This window comes from Coenobita brevimanus, chromosome 84 (assembly GCF_032717465.1).
Source record: "Coenobita brevimanus isolate Jiangsu-jjx chromosome 84, ASM3271746v2, whole genome shotgun sequence".
Taxonomy (NCBI): domain Eukaryota; kingdom Metazoa; phylum Arthropoda; class Malacostraca; order Decapoda; family Coenobitidae; genus Coenobita; species Coenobita brevimanus.
Genome location: NC_137037.1, coordinates 44,143,548 through 44,168,397, shown reverse-complemented (window position 1 = coordinate 44,168,397; position 24,850 = coordinate 44,143,548). Strand labels below are relative to the sequence as shown.

The 24,850-nt window shown below is 41.0% G+C and overlaps 1 protein-coding gene across 2 annotated transcripts in view; it reads right to left on the bottom strand.

Annotated features, from left to right (window-relative positions):
• Nucleotides 1–1,054: 1,054 nt before the first annotated feature.
• LOC145409999 (lysozyme-like) overlaps nucleotides 1,055–24,850 on the bottom strand; it is a 33,786-nt gene continuing 9,990 nt past the window's right edge. Inside the window, exons 2-5 of one of the 2 annotated variants that reach the window (XM_080280210.1) lie at nucleotides 9,466–9,672; nucleotides 8,587–8,660; nucleotides 6,046–6,189; nucleotides 1,358–1,476 (exon numbers count right to left, since the gene is read on the bottom strand). In XM_080280210.1, the coding sequence (XP_080136336.1) occupies nucleotides 6,049–6,189; nucleotides 8,587–8,660; nucleotides 9,466–9,672 (422 nt within the window). In that variant the 3' untranslated portion in view covers nucleotides 1,358–1,476; nucleotides 6,046–6,048. Of the gene's footprint in view, nucleotides 1,477–6,045; nucleotides 6,190–8,586; nucleotides 8,661–9,465; nucleotides 9,673–24,850 lie in introns of both variants that reach the window. The other variant, XM_080280209.1, reaches the window with a different exon arrangement.

The window sequence follows — 24,850 nt, the reverse complement described above, 5'->3', positions numbered from 1 at the left end:
AAGGCATAATGTCCTTTTTCCTCCTGAAATTTAAAACCACATCGTTGTTCCCCCTTCTCAGATCTAAAATACTTCCATTCTTCCTTCTACAGTCTAAAATACTTCCATTCTTCCTTCGACAGACTAAAACATTTTCTTCTTTATTTCCTACTTTTTTTTTTCTATTTCACTTCCCTCTGGGCCTCCGAATAAAAGAAATAAACGCAGAGCAATTTTAAGTCAAAGATCTGGGTTCCACATTGTCAAAACTTTTCTTGCATGAAAAAATGGAGTACAGCTTGCTCTTACGTTGCCTCGGTAGAAATACTGCGTTTCGTTCTTTTAAAAACTTTGCATATTACATTTATACTCTTGCTGTACAAATATAAGGAGGAATTTATAAGTACTGGTAACAGACAAGGTCGAAAAAAGAAAGAAAGAAAAAAAAAACTATACATTTAGTCACAGTATTTTCGTAACCTAACCAAGACTGGAATTTATATTTTCATTTGTGATCTGCCTCTCTACTGAATATAATTACATAACTTACTTACATTTCGTCTCTTTAGTAATTCAATAACAATATAATAATGTCCTTAGTGTATTCTTAGGGTAAACTCCCAATAATAATTTCTATTTATCAGCTTAATTGTTTTAACTTCTACTCTTGTTTACTTTTTCCTGTCTGTAGTGATTCTGACAACCTCCATGCCTATAAATATTTTGGTAACTTCAAAAATATAGATATTTTAGTAACAACGAATCTCTAGAGAATTTGGTAACCATACACAGTTGTAGGGAACTGGGTAACCTCACAAGCCCCTAGGGATTTTGGATACCTGACAGATCTTTAGGGACTCTGGTGACCTAAAATCTTTAGGGATTTAAATAACCACGTGACTTTGGGAATTTTGTTAACTTGCTCGATCTATCAACATAATTTACCTCACAGACATATGGAGATCTGACAACTTCTCAAATGTTTAGAGACTTTGACAACCTCACAAATCTTTAGAGACTGACAACCTCACATATGTTTAGAGACTTGCAACCTCACAATATTTAGACACTTTGACAACCTCACAAATGTTTGGGGAATTTTAGAACCTCACAAATCTTCAGAGACTTTGACAACCTCACAAATGTATACGGATTTTGGTAGTCTCAGAAAGATTACCAATTCGCGTCCCTACTGACTTGTCTCCCTAGCCATTACCCTAACCCTCATCAACCCCCTCCGGCGATAATTATGAGCACACGGAAATGAAGAACAGGAGAGTAAAGCACTAATTAAGCGGCAGGCGGTAGAACCCCAGTGGCGGGAACTTTATCTGACGGGACGGAGGCAGCGTTCACGACGTTCCAGCAAGTTTCGAACCTCTGATAGAATTCTGTGGTTAGGATGGATTTGTCTGTGCAGCTGTAGCCCCCGTTCCTGTGCATGAAGACGAAATCCCGACAATCTGTGATCCCGTCCCCATTGCAGTCAGGGGTTTTCTGAAAAATGGAGGCACAACAAGACGATAAGTTAGGTGCAGTGAAGTTATTACGAAAGGAATGGCGAATGTTTCTTGGTTGTCTGTAGAAGAGAGGCACAACAATACGATCAGTTAGGTGCGAATTGAAGCTATTGCGAAACGAATGGTGAGTGTTTCACGGCTGTCTGTAAAGGGGAGGCATAGCAGCACACTCTCAGGCAAAGACCAAATTTTGACTAAACAAATGGAAAAGTTATTACAAAAAGAAAGGTTAATGTTACTTAGTTTTCCGTCAGGGACAGATGTTATAACGAAAAGAATGATTAGTATTCGTTGTTTATCTGTAATAGCAGACACACACTCTCACTCAGGAACAGACAGAAGTTATTTATGAAAGGAATGGTAAATGTTCCATGTTGATCTGGAATGGGGGCACACCAACGTATTCCCTGATCGGTACCCAATTAATGGTTTTCTCTTCATTAGTTCAGTAAATTGATTTTACTGATTTTCCTTTCCTACTCGGACCAATCGAATTTATAGTTTTTTCCTTCCCTATTATGACAAGTCGATTTTACAGTTTCCCTATCCAAATCTCTCTCTCTCTCTCTCTCTCTCTCTCTCTCTCTCTCTCTCTCCTCAGTTCCCAACAACCTTAAACTGATGGCGATAAATTTTCAATTTTTTGCATCTGAGTCGAAGGAAATTCCCCGGCTGCTTCTTGTTGCCTTGGTGGGTGTGTTTGTCTTGTCATCTTCATTTTGGCTTCTTAGTCTGTCTGTTTAAAATGTGGTCTCGCTTATACAACTGAAAGTCTCAATTACATGCAACTGGATCATGACACATCCAAGATCGCCATTCAGTGCCAAAACAAAGAAGAGTTTAATGGGAAAATGAGGATAAAGGATAATACGCCTCTACATGGTGGTTTCAGTCTTACAGTTGAGAACCGAATACAATCACACCGTTTACCAACCACATCTAAAAGAACCTACTAGCTATCACCCATAAATCATATATAATACTTTCCAGTGTTTTTACGCCTACTGGTAAGAAATTGGGAGAGGTGGGGAATTTTCATGGAACGCTTCGCAGTCTTGTGGATCATTTTTTGGCGCGATGACAGCTTTTGAGAATTAGGTCAGATGTCGAAAAAAAAAAAAGGAAAAAGCAGTTAAATGTTAATTGTTTATCTGGAAAAAGGAGGTAAACAAGAATAATCAATTGGGCGTGGACAGAAGCTACTGTGAAAGGAAGAAAGGCACTACGAAGGAATGGAAAAGTTAATATGAAGGAATGAAAGAGATGCTAAAACGAAGGGATGAAAGAGAAGTTACTACGAAGGAATGAAAGAGAAGTTACTACGAAGGAATGAAAGACGTTACTACGAAGGGATGAAAGAGAAAAGTTACTACGAAGGAATGAAAGAGGTTACTACGACGGAATAAAAGAGAAGTTACTACGAAGGAATGGAACGTCTGTAAGGAATCACACCAACACACTCTGCCGATGAGGAAAAGAAATGATTATGAAAGGAATGTGTTACTTGGGCATTTGTAGAAGGGGGACACACCGTAAGAGTCAGTTATTAAGCGTGTGTGTGTGTGTGTGTGTGTGTGTGTGTGTGTGTGTGTGTGTGTGTGTGTGTGTGTGTGTGTGTGTGTGTGTGTGTGTGTGTGTGTGTGTGTGTGTGTGTGTGTGTGTGTGTGTGTGTGTGTGTGTCTGTCTGTCTGTCTGTCTGTCTGTCTGTGTGAGCTGGATAAAATACAGAAAATCTATAAATGAAGAAAATAGTCCTTCCCAAACACTTTTATAGACGATGAGAAATGAGATCAAGTCCCCTGTATATAGAGTTGTATTTTAGTGAATAATGAAACTTCTGCTAGAGATATGAAGTAATTTATGGTAAAAATTTTCGTGGCTAAATTAATTACCAATAGAAACGACCTGCATGAACAAATATGACATGGGCGGCAAATCAGCTTTACACGCTCATGTCATGCGTTACGGAGGCAACTGATACACTATCTTTTACAGGAGAAGTGACCCGCCCCCACCCTATGTTAGTGTGTGGGTATAGGTTTGCAAGATATTTAGATTGTGGGGTAAGAAATGCATGTCTAAAACTGTTCTATTTTAGGGGGGGTGTTTGAGTGACAGAATTTGTGAATGTCATCAAGGGACGCTCAACAGGATGTATACCCATGGGAACATATGTGGCAACATTCTGCTGCAAACACTGCTGTCCGACCCTGGGAAAGGTTATAATGTTAATTTTTAAAATCTTTCTGTATTTCAGTGAACTGCGTATTAATTAATCGTAGTGAATAACGAGGCATATGCTGTAACCCATATAAATGAACACATGTAATAATGTGTATAAACATGAAGTACAAATTATTCATGATTTTAATGGTCAATAAATAATATATATCAACATTTACGTAACTTTCATATCATGTACATCTTTAGTGTGTGTGTGTGTGTATATATATATATATATATATATATATATATATATATATATATATATATATATATATATATATATATATATATATATATAAAGGCAGCGATAAAATATAAATGATTACATGAATATAGTCATCAAGAAATAAATAAAAGCTGTAAGGTTAAAATAATTGTCAGAAAACTTCAATGAAATATACTGGTGAAACGGTTCATTAGTAACTTCTATGGGTATGATAAAACTGTAACATTCTATACTTACTATAATAATATGAGATAGGTTTATTACCTCACTTTGACAACCAATACATAAGCAAATATAAAGCATAGTTGGCAGCAGTTTAATTAGTGTTTATTAAAGCAATGTAAAAATTCATCCGCACTAAAGCTGAACTGCAACACACAGAGTGACAATGTTGATAATGATGGATGATAATGGTGGTGATGGTATAAATAACGATGGTGATGGTGGTGGTGGTGGTGATAAATGGAGATAATGATGGCAATGATAATGATAATAATAATAATGGAGATGATGATTATAACAATACTGATAACGATAATAATAATAATGTTAGTAGTAATGAAATTACAAGAAACTAAAGAGAGCTGCCAGTAACTCGCAATAACAAAGAGAAGCTCCAGATCGAGTGTAGATGTGCATGCAATTATGAGGGAAATGAAACCGGAGAACAAACTAACACCTACGTTATTGACTACAGATCAGCATTATAGGTAGAGTTTAGATTTCAGTTATTCTTACTTGGCTGGCTTTTATATTATGTACTTAATAACATAAATTTAAAGGAGAAAAGATACATCGACTCTCTCTCTCTCTCTCTCTCTCTCTCTCAGGAACGGCGAGGAGGGTAACAAGATAGATAAATTTAATAATGTACACACCATCTGCTACAATCAACCCCGTAGTTCCTTTGAAACCTTCAGAATCATCAAACATGCAATGCAGCTCTCTATCACTACAGTTTTTAGATGCGGGAACACCTGTAGGAGCGGCCCTGTCGTCTGTCACTCACTAAGGCTTTTCGGAAACAGGTGGTGCTTCGCTACCGTAGAGTTTAGCGACTTCATTGGAGCTTCGTTTTAAGATCCAGAAGTTCCCGCATCCGTCTAGTGCTTTGGTACTTGCAATATAATTTCTCGACGACTGTGCACTCAAATGGCTTCCAACATATACCCATGCTGCTCCACGTAATACTCAAAGTCCACGTGATTTTCTGCCTGAGGTGATAATACTAAACTATGGTGAGTTATATGTCATGCCCAAGGAGTTTATGTGCACTGAGGTGGGTGCACTGAGGCGTTAGAGATGTCTGCATTTAGTTACCACCATAGCAGGAAATGTTTTAACCCCTTCACTGCGATGACGTATTAGTTGAGATATTCTGGCTCTTTCCGGACGATTTTATTCAGCTTTCGAGAGACTGGAAGAGTTACTATACAGCCTTCATGAACACCTGGGGTAAGAGGAAGCCTTCCCAAGCTGAGTAAAATCGTCCATTGGCAACAAGAATAAAATATGAAATACGTTGTGCGACTGAGGAAGATAAGTTGGGCGGCATATGGAGGATGGTAAATAAGATTAGATCAGCGGGAATACTGATAGCCCATTCCCGATGACCTTTTTTTTAGTTTGTTCTTGCTACTCCCAGACGATTTTCTTCAGCCCAGGATAAATGCTCGAACTAGAGGGTTAGAAACAGCCTTAATAAACCCCTTCAGTATGGCAGGCCTCTCCTAAGCTGAAAATTATCGTCTGGTAGCAGCAAGAGTAAAGACAAAAGTAAGTCATCCGGACTGAAGGAAATATACTACGATAGCAGAGACACGTTCAAGCTGGGTGGAATACTTGACTCTCAGGCCTCGCTCTGTGGCAAGTAGAATTGCCCGGGGTTAGCCAGAGTTAAATAGACTTAAGGGTTGAAGATGGCAGTGTTTAGTTAGTTTAGGTCAGCTGGAGTGATAACAGTCAATTTCAGTACTGGGATAGCAGAGACACGTTCAAGCCAAGTGGGGTATTTAAGGATGAGAGCATCAGGTAAGGCTCAGACAGCATCAGGTAAGGCTCAGGTAAGGCAGTGTTGAGGCCGGCGACACCTACAGGTTACTGGAGGAAGAGGGTGCTGCGACATTCCTCGTACAGCTGACCAAAGCGGTCCCTCAGGTGGGCACCGCAGTTGTGGGGGCCAAACTTGTGGATGAGGACGAAGTCAGTGCAGGACACCTTACCGTCATCGTTGCAGTCCTATATGTGTGCAAGTGGAGCGGCCGTATTATTAAAACTGAGTGGGCAAATGTGTGAGCAAGCCCTTAATTAAATAAGGTCAGTTTCAAAATACCTGTAAGGACAGGAAGCGGTACACCATTACAGTGCTATATGTACAACTGAGGCCGGTTTAAAAGCGAGGCACATTCTCCTCAGCTAAGGGGGCTCCCCGGCACCTCTCCTTTAATTACTTTCTTCGTGCCGTGCGCTGATGTTCCCGTGTATGTTATTTATGCAAAATTGATGGAAGAAAAATGCAAAGAACGCAGAATTTATTCCACGTTTCGTTTGTTCCAACTTCCTCAGGAATGACCTGAAGAAGACTTAACAGGCGAAATGTCAAATAAATCCTGGATTCTTTTTCTGCATCTGCTGTTTTCTCCCAGAGTGTTACAGCTCACGCTGTTTCTTTACATTATTAACACATACATAACATGCAGGAGAAGAGGAAGGCGTGGCAAGTAAATTACATGACAAGGGAAAATATGACTCAGTTCACAAGAATACGAGCCTGAGTCCACTGGCCTGTGTTGCCTTGGTGTCAGGATGGGCGCACCACATTAGTCACAACCACATCAGCCATGATGTGACCTGACTTCATTACAGCCTTACTCAGACACTCCCACAACAGTGGTATCGTTCACGGGGTCTCTCATTATAACCCTTCAACTTCACATCATTTCATGTCAAATGATTTAATGCATGCCATATGCTTAATTACCTCATCTCATCCTTGGGTGTGGGTAAAGGTCAAGATGATGAGTATCCTTGAGACCTGGTTAGTTGCTTGTTAATGATAAAAATAAATAATATTCCTATCATTAGTCTGTCACTTGCACTATGCCGTAGGTTAACATTTGGTACCTAAATAATCTGAAGCCTGTTATTACAAGAAACTGAAATACAATTAACATTAAAGAACTGTATTGTTAATGATGTATTAACATTTGAAATCTAGCAAATAAGGCTGTGAGTCTGTTACATAAAAAGCAAAAGTTATAATGTGCATGCAGTTACATATATACAGTGCCATATTTCTATATACAATATATAACAGTTTTGTTCCACACACACTGCCGGCAACCACACCGATGACGAGGCTTGATTATGGGACGCCTGCATGTGGTGGCATCGATAAAACCAGACAGCTCAATGGCCTCATTATAGGAAGTCCCTCAACTATCTCCTTATCCCCTGAAAGGAGGATGGTGGGCTGCAAGAGATAGGTAACTTAATCCTGCCACGAAACAAGTTGGGGATAAGTAGGGAGGAACTTGTGACTGTGAATATACCGTACACCGTTAATGCCACAACACGACTGCACGAAACTGGTAATAGAAACAGTACAATTATTTACAACTGTTTCTCGTTGCTGAATCAAACCTTTATATTCGTGACCCGAGGGAGCTCCATGGCACCTCTTCCTTGGATATCTGCTTTCCTATTACATCTTACTCTCTTCAGTCCCACGACCAATTCTACTTCATCCTTGCTATGCGTACTCTCTTTCATTCTTGCCACACGTACTCTTTATTTCATTCTTGCCACACGTACTCCTTATTTCATTTTTGCCACACGTACTCATTATTTCATCCTTGATACACGTACTCTTTCTTTCATTCTTGATACGCGTACTTTTTATTTCATTCTCCAAACACGTACTCTTTATTTCATTATTGCAACACGTATTTATCTCATTCTTGCAGCCTTCAGACGATTTTACTCAGTTTAGGATTTTTCGAACTGAGGGGTTTAGATGTAGCTTAAACTGACCCCTTCACTGCAGTCTCCACTAAGATGAATTAAGTCGTCTGAAGTCAGCAAGGATAAATCAGACAAAGCAAGACAGTCACTTAATTCAAGTTTATATTCTATCTATAAAGGATTGGATGAAGGATGATGGACGTATATCTTAAACACACACACACACACACACACACACACACACACACACACACACACACACACACACACACACACGAGAATACTGACGTGCCATATGCAGAATACCCTAGTCACGAAGAAGTGCCAGGGAGCGTCCCAAGTCCACGACATAATGGCCCTTATGTTGTGCCCACTTCCACTAAAATTACCATCGCCCCATCAAGAATCCTGAATCAGACTATGGGATAATGCTAGTCACGAAGCAGTGCTATGGAATCGATATAGAACCCTAGTATTGCCTTATTCAATACTAGATTATATTGCTAGTCACGAAAAAGTGCCATGGAAACGAAATAGGGCCTTCAGGACTGTCCACCTCTATTCTTAACCTCCGAGAAATAAGCTGTAAAAGGACGAAAATCTCTGCCACGTTAAGACGGACGGATTTTAGCAACACAAATTATACTCTACGGTGCTACTCCTACATCTCACCTTGGAGAACTTCTGCATGTAGCCACGGACGGTCTGGGCAGCGCAGTAGAGATCATTGGCGCAGTTCTCGAAAGCTGTTGGGAGAAGATGTTGGTTAGATATGGTATGCGGTTAGAATATTAGATGAAGAAATAGGTAGGATATGACTGTAATTATGATATCGTGGTTTCAGACGAAGGAAGGATGTCAGTTTTTACGATGTTGGTAAGATGTCACTGTAAATATGATATCGTGTTTTCAGATGTAGGATGGATATTTAATGTTTTTGGTAAGATACAGGTAAGATACACGGAAGATATACGTATGATACAAGTAAGATACACGTAAGATACAAGTATGATGCATGTAAGAGCTCACTCCTCACAAATGCACACTTCACGCCATATCCTGAAATATACATACTTCTCCCTTTCTGTCATATCTCCTTTTCTATCAAATCTCTCTTCCCATTACACATCTCCCTTTCCATCGCTCACCTCCCTTTCTATCAAACCTCCCTTTCTATCACTTACCTCCCCTTCCATCAAATCTCCCTTTCTATCAAACCTTTTCTCTTACTTAACACCCTATTCATGAAAAATCCCTATCCATCACTCACTTCCCTTTCCATCAAATCTCCCTTTCTATCATTCTCCCTCAAATCTCACCTTCTGTCAGATATTCTTTTCTGTTGTTCACCTCCCTTTCCATGAAATCTCCCTTTCTGTCACTCGCCTCCCTTTTTATAAAATATCCCTTTCTATCTAATCTCCTTTTCCCCTCAATCCTCAGTATCAATCGATGGCCTCTTACCATTACTCACCTCCCCTTCTACCAAACCCTCCTTTCTAAAACTCCCCTCCTTTTCTCTCGCACCTCCCAACTCTCTCCCTGACTCACCTCCCTGCCTCCCCGGATCGTCTCCCTTAATAACGGGTTTGCCAGCGTCAGCCCAGTACGCCCACGAGATGAGGAAGGGGCCGCAGTAGTAGGCCCCAGCGAAGGGCACGTGGCAGGCGACCGTCACGTTGCACTGGGTGGATGCCTCGCACAGGCACCCAAGGCAGTTGGGGCTCACAATTTGATCCAGCTTGGCGCCAGAGGTACCTGTTAACGAAGGATAAGAGTTAGTTTGTTTGTTATCCCTTACCCAAAAATACACCAGTGTCAGCTATATTTATCTGTATGTCCATTTCTGCATCTCCCACCCCTCCGTGTATATATATATATATATATATATATATATATATATATATATATATATATATCATCATCATCATCATCAGCCGTTTGAGTATCCACTGCAGGACCGGCCTATCCCGACCGAAGTGGGAACGATACAGCCAATGTATCTCTACCAAGTGGCTTAGGCTGTCTAGTAGAGATTGAATGTAGGGTGAGAAGTGCTTGTAAGTGTAATTGTAGTGCTGGAGTGGCTTTGGAGGTGTGTGTAGTCTGTGAACCAAGTGTAATCGGCCTGCGCAAGCCGACTGGGTGCAAGCATACTTTATACTTTTATAGTATGCGACACTGGTTCAACCACAGCACCCCTTGTGTCCGCCAATGCAGTAAGTGGCCGAGTGAACACTCCCAAAGTTTATTACCCTGGCGGGGCGCGAACCTTGGTTCACCCGTGTACGAAACGCACACACTACCACTGTACCACAAAGGCTCCATATATATATATATATATATATATATATATATATATATATATATATATATATATATATATATATATATACACACACACACACACACACGACGCAAAAGATGGAAGATTACGAAAGTTCATTTACCATATAAGTAAAAAATAGTATTTAATGGCTGTCTCTTGATAATGGAAAACCATGCTAAGTAAATCTCTTCTTTTTTTTAATGAAAGTCGTACAGGTATCGTAAGTCACCCAACTTAGATAATGTAAGATTCGCAAATACTGTACTTCCCAAGCTTTTCCCACCACCTCACTCTTGGTCTCCCTCTCCCCTGTCTCCTCTTCCTATCCCCTACATAAACTCCCCCACATTGTCCCACCATCTCACTCTAGGTCTCCCTCTCCTTCTCCCTCCCACAAGAGGGGAAATAAAATCCACGGTGACCTTCAGCCTATGAGCTCATCCGGGTAGGAATGTTGGAGACCTTGAGGCGAGAGAAGCCCACGGATTTCCACACTTACTTATTTGCTCATCAACATTCACTCACATGCTTATTTTCTCACTCACTCACTCAACACCATTCACTCACCTGCTTATTCTCTCACATGCTTATTCTTTCGCTCACTCACTCACTCAACATTCACTCACTTGCTTTATTCTTTCACTCACTCACTCACTCACTTATACTCCATCATTTTCTTACTTGTCATCAGTGTTTATTCACTTGATTATGCTGTCACTCTCTCACTCTCGCTCCTTCACTTACTTGTCATCAGCATTCACTCTTTTACTTTCTCTCTCACTTCCTCTCTCTACAGTCACTCTAAACTCACTATATGCACTCATTCACTTTCACTTACCCATTTATGACTCTGACTCGTTCATTTACTTATCTTCATTCACTCACTCACTTATTCATCCATTCACTTGTTTCTTCAATCACTCACCCAGTTACTCACTCACTCACTTACTTACTTATTCACTCACTCAATCACACATATCCTGGAAAGTGTACAAGTAATTTCTTTGAATAATGTGTCTTTTTATTCATATACTTGGGAAAAAGTTGGTATTTATGTGTGAATGCGGAGAGGAAGACCGAGTACGAGGTGGAGGTTTTAAGTTAGGGATTACATGAGGGAGGGAGAGGGAGAGATTAGGTGGAGGAGTACGTGTGGGAAGGCGGGAGAGAGAGAAATTAAAGAGCGTGAGTGGATTTTCGTTATTTTTCTTGGCCACCTTTGATGATCTCTGGGATTAGACGTCTGGTAAGAGGTAGATTCTCTCTCTCTCTCTCTCTCTCTCTCTCTCTCTCTCTCTCTCTCTCTCAAAAACCTGGCCTTGGAAGAATTAGCGTTTTAATCACCCAACACGCAACCCACCCACCATCCCATGCACACGATAGCAAGGAAGCCACAAGAATATCACGTTACTCTATACAGCCAGCAAAACAAGGACAAGAAAGTGTACAATTAAGCCTGATTCTGACTACGTGATCGGGTGTACAATAGGGGTCAAAAATTCGCTACACCCTCCAAAAGCAGTTTATAATCTAGTGGGACCTTGAGGGTGTAGACTCACAGGCCAAGATTCTGCCCACCCACCAGTCCCGCCCAGCGCCCGGATTTACAAACATACAATCAATTCCATGTCGTAACTCATATATTTCTTTTCCCAGTAAGGACAATGAAGGATGATGAAGTCTTCATGTATTCCTTTTTCCCTCCTATAAAGCACTAAATCTCTGTAACGAGGAGAAATTATCACAGGGATCATTTCTCTGCAGGTGGAAGGAAAGAAAGAAGGGAACTGAATATAATCTTCCCCTACATCCAGATCTTCCTGTAGAAAAAATAAGTTACGACTTGGAATCCATCGTAAATATGTTCGAGAATCTCATCCCTATTGGCCAGTGATAATTTAGAAGTTTGGCCTTTCATTAGATTGCATGAGGGACAGTTCGCCATGACCCCGTTACTTGTGACGCCTACAGAAGCTTCAAACCACCAGCAACAAGTTTTCGTTCGGTGTGAATCTCTGGCTATTCGTTTCAGCCTGAGTTTGGATTAAAAGGTGAGCAAAAACTATGGCTAACGAGTACACTAACTCCTTTACACAGTTTCGGGGGTAAAAAATAGAGAGTTGACTAGCTGCAGTAGTAGTTGCGACCCCAGACTCATTCTGAATGTGAACCCTGTGGACTGTAGGTTGAACTTACTCTTCTCCTGCAGTCCATCATCCTTCCTTTGAGGGACAAGGATGGAACTGAGGGGTGTTTGTATAACTAGGGGGTGGAGCCACCCGGTCACATCTGTGCCACCACGTGAAGTGGTCTCTCCAGCACCAGACCCTTTTAAACTAACCGGCAATGATAAAGAGGGTTCGAGTTTCGTGTTATGAGTTTTGAACACCAGACATGCAAAAGACACTGACAGTCACCGTACAGTTGTGGACAATATCTTTCTATTTTTAAGCTGAAAATTTATGAAACTCTAACATAATATCCTGAAATGTTTGCAGGGCTTCCAAAAATATACTCGTACCACTAGGTTTCGAAAGCTACTGTTCACAGTATCGTTATGCATCGTAGGGGATGTGGATCGGAATAAGTGTCCAAAACTGTACATTGTCAGCAAGCAAGCACAGGAAGGCAAGGACATTGGCTGTGGGGGGAAATCGGTGCATGTTTAAGCCAACCTATAGTATGATGCCTGAAGTTGCCCGAAAGCTTCCTAACAAAGCGGTCTCACCCGAACGGCGGATGTGGTGTTGTGCGTCGAATCGACACACTGACGCAATCACTTCACATTTTACATATCCGGTCGCTACTCTTGCGCAAATGTCCTGATGATAATACTATAATTTCTTTCATTATCGTTATTAACCTCTTCACTACCATGGCGCCTTATTTGATGCTTGCTACCTTCAGATGCTTTTTAGTCATTCAGCCAGGGAATATTCATTACTGGAAGAACTGGATATAGTCTTAACTAGTCTCTTTATTACTAGAGTTCAAGGGAATCGTGGAATATAAATCGTCCAGTGGTAGCCTGATTAAAAAGAGTCCATTGCAGAGAAGACGCTATAATGTGTTAGTTGAAAATGATGCATGCCTGTCAACTGCAAACTTTACCATTAAGGCAGAGTAAGCCACTAGGAATTTAAGGTTTGAAGATGGTAGGTTTTGCGTCCTCCACCTCCCATCCTGCCTATACACTGAAGAGCGTATACCTGTGCAATGAAGCTGAGAATATCGAGGACTTGAATGACGACTGAAAGGATGCTTGTACCGTACCACTGGGTAGTCTGTAGACAGTTCTCCTAATTTCATCCAATCCCTTACCCATTTTAGTGTGATCTAGAGAACTGCACTGCCATCATTGCTGTAGTTAACCCTTTCAACCCGAGGACGTCTTTTTAACCAATATCCTTGCCCTCTCCAGGTTTCATTCAGATCCTTAAAGACGTTGCTAAGAGTAGGTGTGAGACAAGCCCTCCATCAACCTCTTTATTCCTCTTTATTACTCTCTTATTACTACTAAAAGAATATAATAGTCTGACGAGAGGTAGAGGAGAATCCAAAAGACCTCGGGGTGAAAGAAGGATAGCAATTCTTCTACGTATGTCCTTTTCCTGTTTTCCGGTGTTCACGATTATTACCATCACTGCTGTTGGTAATAGCACTAAACCAGGGATGTTACCGAGAGTGCATGGGAAGATTCGTTCACTGGTCGACCTTGAGAGCTAAATCCTGACAACATTTTTAGCCTCTCCACCTCGTCCTCGGTCTCCCTCTCCTTCTCCACTTCCCTCTTCTCCTTCCAACCACCTCACGTTGACGAAGTATGTGTGGGAGTGGGATGGTTAGGAGGAGGAGTGGAAAAGGAGTAGGGTGGAAGAGAAGTGGAAGACCGAGGAGGTGGAAAGATAAGATACGAGAATACGTAAGGTAGAGAGGGTGGCGTATCGTGGGAAGAAGGAGTCGTTTCTGAGTAGGGACGCCTGGAGGTTATTTTTGTCGAGGCCACCCCCTACAGCATGCAGCGTCAGGCAACAGAGAGACAGTTACAAATTATAGGGCGATGTAAATGGTGAGTATTAGAGGTAGTACAAGATTAGTGGTTGTCTAATTATTGGCAATGAGAGAGAGAGAGAGAGAGAGAGAGAGAGAGAGAGAGAGAGAGAGAGAGAGAGAGAGAGAGAAACTAGCCTCGAATTAATTAGATGGAACTGTAAATTATGTTCTCTTGTCTTGACGTCCATATTTGTCAAGTTCACACAACTGAGGAAAGTGAAGATTTATGAGCAGATAATGGGAGTAATTTAAACAATCTCTCTCTCTCTCTCTCTCTCTCTCTCTCTCTCTCTCTCTCTCTCTCTCCTTTCTCTCTCTCTCTCTCTCTCTCATAAAGCGAGAATTTGAAACAGTAAAGTAATATGATCCTTTACTTGACGTTTTAAAGTGGTCATAAACACAAGAATCCGTAAATCCTGAGTCTGAAAATTAATCTGTCTCTTAAATCCCGTTATGTCTTGAAATTCACAATATTAAAAGCGTATCTCCTCCTCCTCCTCCTCCTCTTCCTTCTCCTCCTCTTCCTCCTCCTCCTCCTTCTTCTATTTCGTTCAGGTAAATGACGTTGTTTACTCGCTTCTCCCATTTTTTATACGATTCCATTCAGGTTGGGAAGGATTGTTTGAAACGGAAGAGTTGGATACTGTATTCATTAACTCCTTCAATACGACAGACTTTTCCTTCAGCTGAATAAAATCGTCTGAAGGAGTTCGTTCGGTCCGGACATATGTGCTTGAAACATGTGATCGACAAGACGAAACAATGCACAGGGTCAATGATGCTCCACTGTACTGTTTCCACTCTGACTTGACCTAAAATTGCCATCTCTTCATCTTGAATTCTCTTAATGGATTAAAATATGATGCTCGTCACGAAGAACTGCTATGGAAAGGATGCAGAGCCACAGTACTGTCTTTTTCTGCCACTGAGCTATATGAAATAAGCTGCAAAAGAACGCAAATCTGGGCCAAGTTTGAGTAAAAGGAATATAACAGTCTAAATCTTGGACGGAAACCTGTCTCTTTTTCCCTCTTTTCGTTCACATACTTAGCGCGATTTTAGAAACGTCACTCTGGCTAAGGTCGTCATTCTTATTCATCTGGGAGAACGGGCTAAAAAAATATCCAAGTAACCATGCCAGTAACTTCACCTTTGCCCTCTTTCGGTTCATAATTCCCGCCATTTAAGATAACCTTCTCGTGCTCAGTTTTTATCACACAGTTCCGTCCCACCAGTCACCGTGCTCTGTAATCTCACACTGCTACCCGACACCCTCTTTTTCGTTTTCATTTTTCCTTTTCTTCCTTTTTCTTGCCTTGGTGAGAGTAAGACGCGGTAATAAGCAGCTTGGACGTAAGGGGGTGTGTTATCTAGTCACGCGCGCTTCACCGCCATTGTTACCAGCTTAAAGGATGCTGGTTTTCTTGTCATTGTGGGGCGTAAATCTTATGCTCGGCTCTCCATCTTATTTATCAGACGCTGCTTCGCCCTTCCAGTCTGATGGCGTATTTTGCAGGCTAACTCTTGTGAATTATACCTTGCTCAGGACGATTTTAATATGCTTTGGAGATACTGAAATGGAAGGAACAATACAGCGTTCATTATCACCTCCATAAAGTTATCTAAAATAGTCTGGGTGCGACTAAAGGGATAGTTTATTATTCTGAGGCGTTTGACTTACTATCCCTATTATCAGTTAACCCAGTGATAAGTAGAGTTGTTTATCAGTTATAATAAACTGGGAGGGTTGTCAGCTGAGGGTCAGGGGTTTAGGTATGCTCATTAAACTCTTCTTCTAAGGGATACAATTTGTTATTAGTTACAGGATTTTTTTTAATGCAAGGAAGAAGGAACCAAAGGCCTTTTATTCAGGGGGGCTATTATTATTAATTTTCCTAGCTTTAGAACGTTTTTTTTGGGGGGGGCTTCAGATCTGCACATGTGAAGAGGTAAATATAAGCTCCATTAACCCTTGCAGTCTGAAAGGTGTTCCCCTAAGCTGAGTAAAACCGTCTGGAAATGGCAAGAATTGAGTAAAATCGTCTGGAGACCGGGAGCATAAAGTAAAAAAAAATAAAATAAAATAAAGACGCTACCGGCTTCTTCAGATGCGTGGAAGCTGTGCGTGCCAATCATAGTTATTAGTTTAGAAGGCGCTGTTTAACTGAGCATCTTGCGGCGCAGAACATGGACAGTATTTAGAAACTGTCCTAAGCTAAACCTGTGTATAAAACTGCCTGTACCCCTTCACTTATACAGCTACCATACACTTCAGATTCGTTAAAAGTGAATATTAGGGTGACAGGATGAAGATAAGAAGACGATAGGTGATACTGTAATAACTAACTGCTATGGAGACCTGTTTTTCCTGCGCATTAGTTAGGATTCTTTATAATTATGGATCCTTTTGTGGGAGGGGGGGGATGAGAGGTGAGGCCCTTGGGGTGTTAGAGTTTATTTTTAGAAATTACTTTCTGAACAATGGATACTGGATTTGATTTGATTTTTTTTTTTTTTTTTTTTGAGGGTGTACTGAGATTTAGAGTCTGGGAACAGATGAGTGAAATAATGCATAGTCTGTCTATTAATCTGTCTGTCTATCTGGTTATCTATCTCTCCAGCAAGTGTCTATCTATCTAGCTCTATCTAGCCGTCGGTATATCTTTTTACCTGTCCATCCATCTACCTGTGTCTGTCCGTCTGTCTGTCTGTTACCCCAACTCCGAATCCTATAAGGGGTGGCCTCGACAAAAGGATGCGATTCTGTCCCTACTCATTATCAACCTCTCTTCGCACGACACATCGCCCATCCTTATATACTCCCGCACCTTATCTCTCCGTCTCGTTCTCAGTCTACTCCTCCTCCTCCAAACCACCTAACGCATACAGTCTCTTAATAACACGACAATTATTTTTATTACACCAAGCAAGGTACACGTATATTAATCTGATAAAGAAGAAATATCCATCTTCTTTACTTCCCTTAGTTATCTGAGTGTTTTTCGTTGATTATAGTTCTTCATTTATTAGAAATTGGATTTTTTAACAGTAGCTGCATTTTCAAGTATCAGTTTTGTATAAGTATTCGATATTCCTTTTATTTTATTATCTTATTTATTTTATTTCTGTCCAGGGATTGCCACAGACACCAAAAAAAAAAAAAAGTGTGAGAGTACACCTTCTTACTCTAAATAAAATCGTCCTGGAGCAGCCAGAAAACACACACACACACACACACACACACACACACACACACACACACACACACACACACACACACACACACACACACACACACACCACTGGACTACGGGGGGCTAAGTATTTCCTCCACCCGCTCTTCTATTACGGTAACAGTGGCAAAAACACAAATGTCACCTCCAGCCTACCCACGTGCATTGAGACGGAACCCAGCCAGCACGACAACACACTGAGGGTCGTGGTCTTGAGGCCTAAGGTGAGTTGTCAATGCCTCTCCCTAAGCGATTTATTTTGCATATTGCGTCCTTTTATCCTACTGAATACCAATCTTCCTTTAGTGATTCATTTTGCTTATACGCTTTTTTTTTTTACATACTTGCGAACGTTACTGATGCAAACCATGTCGATTTTTAAAAGTTATTATCGTGCACGAGAGTAGTAAGGGGTAATATACTGAATAAATCGCTTAAAAAGAAGGGCTACGAAGTCTCCTGGTGAATATGACGATGTTAAAATGATAAAATTGTCAAATAAGAGAATATTAATGTGCTATATAGTAAATAATTTCCTCAGGGAGAAGTGCATCGAGGCGGAACCAACCCAACACGACATCTGAGATCCTTGTCAGCTTCCCCCCAAAAGGAAAAAAAAAAGAAAAAGAAAAACAAGAAAAAAAGGGTGGCAAAAAAACATTTACCACACTACTGGTCTTCAGGTATTACACAATCAACCACACACCGTAAACTGAGATCCTTGCCTACAAATAATATGGATAAAAATAAAAAAAACTAGATGGAGAGAGAGAGAGAGAGAGAGAGAGAGAGAGAGAGAGAGAGAGAGAGAGAGAGGAAAAAAAAAAAGAAAAGAAAAATACATACTGGTAGCGGATTTAGGAAAGATGCTTTGCGTGTAAACGATTTAACATTATTAAGGCATTTTTTTTTTTGTTTAACGAAAGAATAACTCGAACCTTCAATATTCACTCTTTTATATGAAAAAAGAAAAAAAAAATCTCAATATGTTAACCTGCGTACATATTACACACAATAAATTTCTGTATACCCAACAGGTTTTTGTGGACATTATGCAGCATACAAAAGAATTGATTTACCAGCTGTCGGTCTTGTGATATCAAGCAAACAAGCACATCACATAAAGATCTTTTACTGCACATAATAGAAGGAAATATTAAGAGACGGTAATAACAAAAACTCAAAATGCAAAGCTCCTGGTCTGAGTTAGCACGCAACCAATCATCCAGCAAAATGAGAAATAATCGCTTCGACGTAACAAACAAAATATATATAAGGAAAAGAATACAAGAATAAAGAGATTAATAAAACAAGAGGGAATATGTATGCATCACAGCCTGAGTAACTACGCACCCAGTCATCCGATACAGTCAAAACTAGTAGCCTGTATGTAAAAAAAAAAAAAAAAAGGTAATGAAAGATCAGATTGTGAAACTACTCGTAGCTATCGGTACTAAATCACATACCCAGGCTTATAAAATAGACAGAGATCCTCAGCTGCACGTAGCAAGAAAGAACGTAGTCAAAAGATAAACACAGCCAAACAGAAGAAAAATTTTTGCATGAAGGAAAGTTGCCAAAAGAAAAACTGCCAAACAATGGGGAAGAAAATTTTACAGAAAATCTGAATATGAAAAAAAAATCATTTTAACGCACGACCGGTTCTGATATAATCAACTTCAAATCACGTATCTCTTAACGAATACACAAGAAAAAGAAAGCTATATCCATCAATCTATTTTTTATCTCTTCCATCTGTGTCCCATCAGAAGAGAAGGGTCCCGGAGCTAGAGTACACCATTTTTACTCTGACTTGGCCTAACATTGTCTTCCCCCCATCTTGAATGCTGAGTTTTACCATCAGATTAACAGTAGAACTGGTGATAGGCATGAAGAAGTGCCAGGGAATGGATGTAGAATCACAGCACTGTTTCATTTTGCCACTAAGGTCTGTGAAATTAGCTGCAAAACGACAAAAATTTGGGCCAAGTTAAGGTAGAAAGAGTATAGTCACCCGCCTATAAGAAGGAGAAAACTTAATATATCATGCATCCATCCTCCAGTTCTTTATTGCTCCCTCAGAAGCGTAGGATTCCCCAGCTTCATTACTCATACCTTTATAACAAAGAAAATATTATAGCTCCATCCGTGCATGCATCACCAAGTCCTTTATTGCCCCAGCATGAGCATAGGGAACCGGAGCTAGGCAACCCACTCCCATATAAGAAAGAAATACACCCATCCATGCAGCTATTATCCAGTCCTTTGTTACCCCACCAGGAGCGTAGAGACCTGGGTCCAAAGTACTCATTTCTGACGTTTATGGCCTCTGTGACCACTCATTCTTCCCTGAGTGGTATTATATGGGCAATAAACCCCAACTACCCCTCGGATGTAAACCATAATAGGCCACATCCGGCGGGAGAGCCTTAACCCCTTTGGTCATTTGATGGCTATGTGGTTACCGCCCTACACACTAAATGGCTTCCCGGGCTACAGGAAACCAGCTGACTTGGCACGCAGTGTAGATTCATATAAAGGTAGCACTACGTAAAGCTGATGTTGGACACCCTTATCTATCATGAAAATGAAAGACAAAAATAGCCAGATAATATACATAAGAAAAAAACTGAAGCGAAAGTAAAAATAAGTTTAATCCACTACCTTTTCCGAGGCAGTATGCAATGAACCACATAAAATTTCATAGCTGCATACTAAAACACACACACACACACACACACACACACACACACACACACACACACACACACACACACACACACACACCAAGTAAAATGCAAGGGAACCCCCCAAAAAAAACAAAAACAAAAAAAAACAATACTTGATCACACAAATATCCGATTATGCAACATCTCGTGCTACCATCAGCATCTATGACGTCACCTGTACGTCATCAGTCAATTGAGGTGGGAGAGGCGTGAGGTCTGTATGAGTTTCGTGTGTGTGTGTGTGTGTGTGTGTGTGTAGGAGACTGTAGTTCCGGTTCGTGGTGATGCAAGACGTTTGTTACTATGGCACGCTATTTTTTCATTTTCATTTTTTAGCCTGACGTAGATCCCTAACCCCTTTTAGCTCAGTTCATGGCCAAGTATAGTAACCAAGGGGACTCATACCTGCTTCTAACTGAGGCTCACTGAATTTTACGCACCCAAGACCTGGTGTTTAAGTTGTGGGAGTGGTTCAGTTCCCTCACGTGAAAATAAACTGATTATAAATGCTATGTGAACGGGTTTATTTTTTGGTAACGGGAAGGCGGCCCTTTGACGTCACCGCTACGTCAGCAGAGAGAGAAAGAGAGAGAGAGAGAGAGAGAGAGAGAGAGAGAGAGAGAGAGAGAGAGAGAGAGAGAGAGAGAGAGAGAGAGAGAGAGAGAGATTTTCGTGGGCGTTTTGGCTGTCTGTGGATCCGGGTCGTGGTGATGCAATACGCTAATAAGCACTGTGCAAACCCTCTCATTGTCGGCACAACTCTATTATTCCTTTCCAGGTAGTTCCAAACGATTTTATTCATCTAAGAGGGAGTCATAGGAGCCTGAGAGTTTTTATTTCCTTATTATATTATTTTATCTGTACGTGATGGACTTAACTATCTTATACGATTTTTTTTTATTTGTTTTATTTCTCAACATAATTTTTTTTTTTGAACAGAGGGAATTAGGTTACTGTTTCAATCCTTAACTTCGAAAAGCCCCATTCCTAAATTCAGTAAAATCGTCTAGAGGCAACACGAATATAATAATAATAATAATAATAATAATAATAATAAAAAAAACATTCTGATGGGGAGAGGCTCTGTTCTAATGGATATATATATATTTCTAGATGCGGAAACATCAATAAAAGCGGCCCAGTCAGTCATCTATGCTTTAAGATTTTCACAGGCGCGGTATTTCACTCTAGCCAAGCCCCATATGGTCCCGCATCACTCTACTTCTTCTGTCCCTCTTTGGCTTATGGGTATTGAATGTATGTGGTGGATGGATTGGTCTTCGGGCCGTATGCTTAACACTCAAATCCTCCTCCCACACCACCATACCACTCCCTATCCCCATCACCACCATCCCCATTCCTACCCCCTATCCCCACCACCACCACAACCCCCCTCACCACCTATGTTGCAAGCAGCCTCGTACCACACCCGGAGCCTCCACGTTTCTCGGGTTCATGACAGGAGTTCGAACCCTACTTACGAGAGTTCTAACACAAATACAATGACGTCTTCTTTTTTTTTCTTTTTTTTTTCCTAGCTGTCTCCTACAAGTCTTTACTACTACAACTACAACTGCTATCGCTACTACTACTACTACTACTGTTACTGCTGCTACTACTACTACTATTACAACTACTACCACTGTTATTATTATTATTATTATTATTATTATTATTATTACATTATTATTATTATTATTACTCAGGTTAGGAGACACTTTCCGAACTGGAGGGGTCAGGTCCAGCCTTCAATAACCCTGCCACTATACGCATTTCACCTTAACTTGGCCAAGATTATCGTCTGGACTAAGTTACGAATAAAAACTAAGATCATACCACGCCTTCATATCCCTCCCATAACACTTCTTCGTGACAAGCACCATATTTTAATGTTTTGCTACAGTCCAGCATTCAATATGGCAGATGGCAATTTTCGGCCAAGTTTAAGTAAATATATAATAATACGAAGCTCTATAGTAACCCCTTCAGCCAGAGAACGTCCTTATTTTGTTCTTTCTCTCACTAGACGACTTTAAGATCATGGAAGACTTAAAACTGAAGGTGTTAGATATTGCCTTCATTACCCCTTCAAATTAAAGGTAATTTCTCAAGGTAAATAAAATAGCTTGAAGGAAGTAACAACAGATCATTTAAGACGGTAAATAAAATCGTCTCACATAAACAAACAAATAAACAAAAACCTCCTAGTAATGAAGGGGTTAGCACAGGTAGGGGGAAGGAAGCATCTGGCAGGTAAAGGCAACACACAGCTTATTATATCCTGTTGGCAAACATCCTCACGCACGCACACACATACATACTCACACACACACACACACACACACACACACACACACACACACACACACACATACACACACACACAACTAAGCTGTGTGGGGGTAGGGGTGGGGGCAGGGTGACCTCTACGATGGAAGTGTGTATAAATGCGTCTCTCTCTCTCTCTCTCTCTCTCTCTCTCTCTCTCTCTCTCTCTCTCTCTCTCTCTCTCTCTCTCTCTCTCTCTCGGCATTTCCTGTTCAGTCTCGTTTGCATCCCTTTCCTCCTCTGATGTCTTTCCTTCCTCATGTCTGTTCTTCTGGTTTAGTTTTGTTTTTCTTTTCTTCCTTCCAGTCTCTCTCCCTGGTCGTCCTTCTCCTTTTCTTCCTTCTTTTTTTTTCCATCATTCTTGCCTTGCTTTTCTTCCTTCCTTCTTTTTCTTTCTCTCTTCCTTCCTTTCTTGCCTTTCCTCTTTTCCTCTGACTTTCTCATCTTTTCCTGTCTTAATTTATATACTTGTTCTCCTCATTTTCCTTCTTTCCTTGCCTTCCTTTTTCTCATCTCACTTTTCTCATTTCTTTATTGCTTTCTTTCATTCCTCCCTTCCTATGTTCCAGCACGTCTTCTCTTCCTTTTTTCTTTCTTTCCTGGCTCTTGTGTTCCACTCTCTCTCACCTGTCTTATCTCTCATCTCCTATCTTATATCCCATATTATGTCTCTCTCTCTCTCTCTCTCGTCTACTTTACGTCCATCACCACATAACTCTCCTCCGACTCTCTTCCCCTTTACACCCACCGTTGGATTACTATCTAGAGCAGCATCGATGTCACCAGTATTACGTTCTGTATTGGCAACCCTTTTGGAGCATGGAAAGTTGAGGAATTCAGTCTTTGGGGTGCCAGCTATTAACCTTGCATTTTATTCCCACGAACTTCAGCTTTCAGAACTATGAAGTCCGTATAATATCCCGGATAACGTCAGATTTCTTTCAGTTTCAGACTTCTTTCAACTTCAGAGGTACCGACAACAGTGAAGATGGTTAAAAACTGTCTTCATTCGGTTTTGTGGAGGTATTAAGTAATTGGATATTAAGAGAAGCTAAGATCTATTATGACTATGATTTCTATTGCCAGAAAGGTCAAGGATATTGCAGAATCTTCCCATTATTATTATTATTATTATTATTATTATTATTATTATTATTATTATTACTGCTTTTGCGTGAAGAACAAGAATGGAGACTGAATAAAAAAAATCCAATTCTCTTTCTCCTCCTACAAACAAAAATCTGAGTTACGAGAGAGAGAGAGAGAGAGAGAGAGAGAGAGAGAAAATGATCGCAAGCTTGTGAATCCGGATCCTAACATAGTGCACGAACAACAGACGATTTCATTCATCCAGGAGAAACCCGCGGCGGCCAAAGGGTTAAGGGGCTCTCTCGCTAGCCACAGGGGGTAATTAGGCGCCGTAAGGTAATCGTGCAAAAATATAATTGTGGCCGCGTCCTTCAGGTGCGACTTTGGCGGTGGAGGGGTTAATGAGGGAGGTGGGAAGGAGGAGGATGTAGGAAGTCAAGGAGGAAAGTGTTGGAAGTGAAGGAGGAAGGTGTACGAAGTGAAGGAGGAAGATGTACGAAGTGAAGGAAGGAAACGAGGGAGACTACGAAGTGAAGGAGAAAAGAGGCAAGGTGTAAGGAGAGTACAGGACGTGAAGGAAGGGATGGACGAAATGTAGGAAGTTAAGGAGGAAGGGCGTATGAAAGGAGGGAAGGAGGGTGTAGAAAGTAAATGAGGAAGGGTATAGGAAGTGAAGGCAGAAGGGTGTAGGAGGTGAAGGAGGGAGGGCATAGGAATGGAAGGAGGGAGGGCGTAGGAAGCGAAGGAGGGATGGCGTAGGAAGTGAATGGGGGAGGGCGTAGGAAGTGAAGGGGGGAGGGTGTAGAAAGTGAAGGGGGAAGGTGTAGGGTGTGAAGTAGGAAGGATGGAAGAAGTGAAGGAGGAAGGGTGTAGGGTGTGAAGAAGGAAGACGTAGGAAGTGAAGGACGAAGGTGTAGGAAGTGAAGGAAGGGAAAGAGGGTGAGTGTAGGAAGTGAAAGAGAAAAGAGGCAAGGTGTAAGGAGGGTACAGGAAGTGAAGGAAGAGATGGACGGAGTGTAGGAGGTTAAGGAGGGAGGGCGTAGCAACTGAAGAAGGAAGGGTGTAGGATGTGAAGGCGGAAGAGAGTAGGAAGGGAAGAAGGAAGGGTGTAGGAGCTAAATATTTAAATGAGGGGAAGTCATATTTCTCCAACAAACACTGGGTCGCATTGGAAG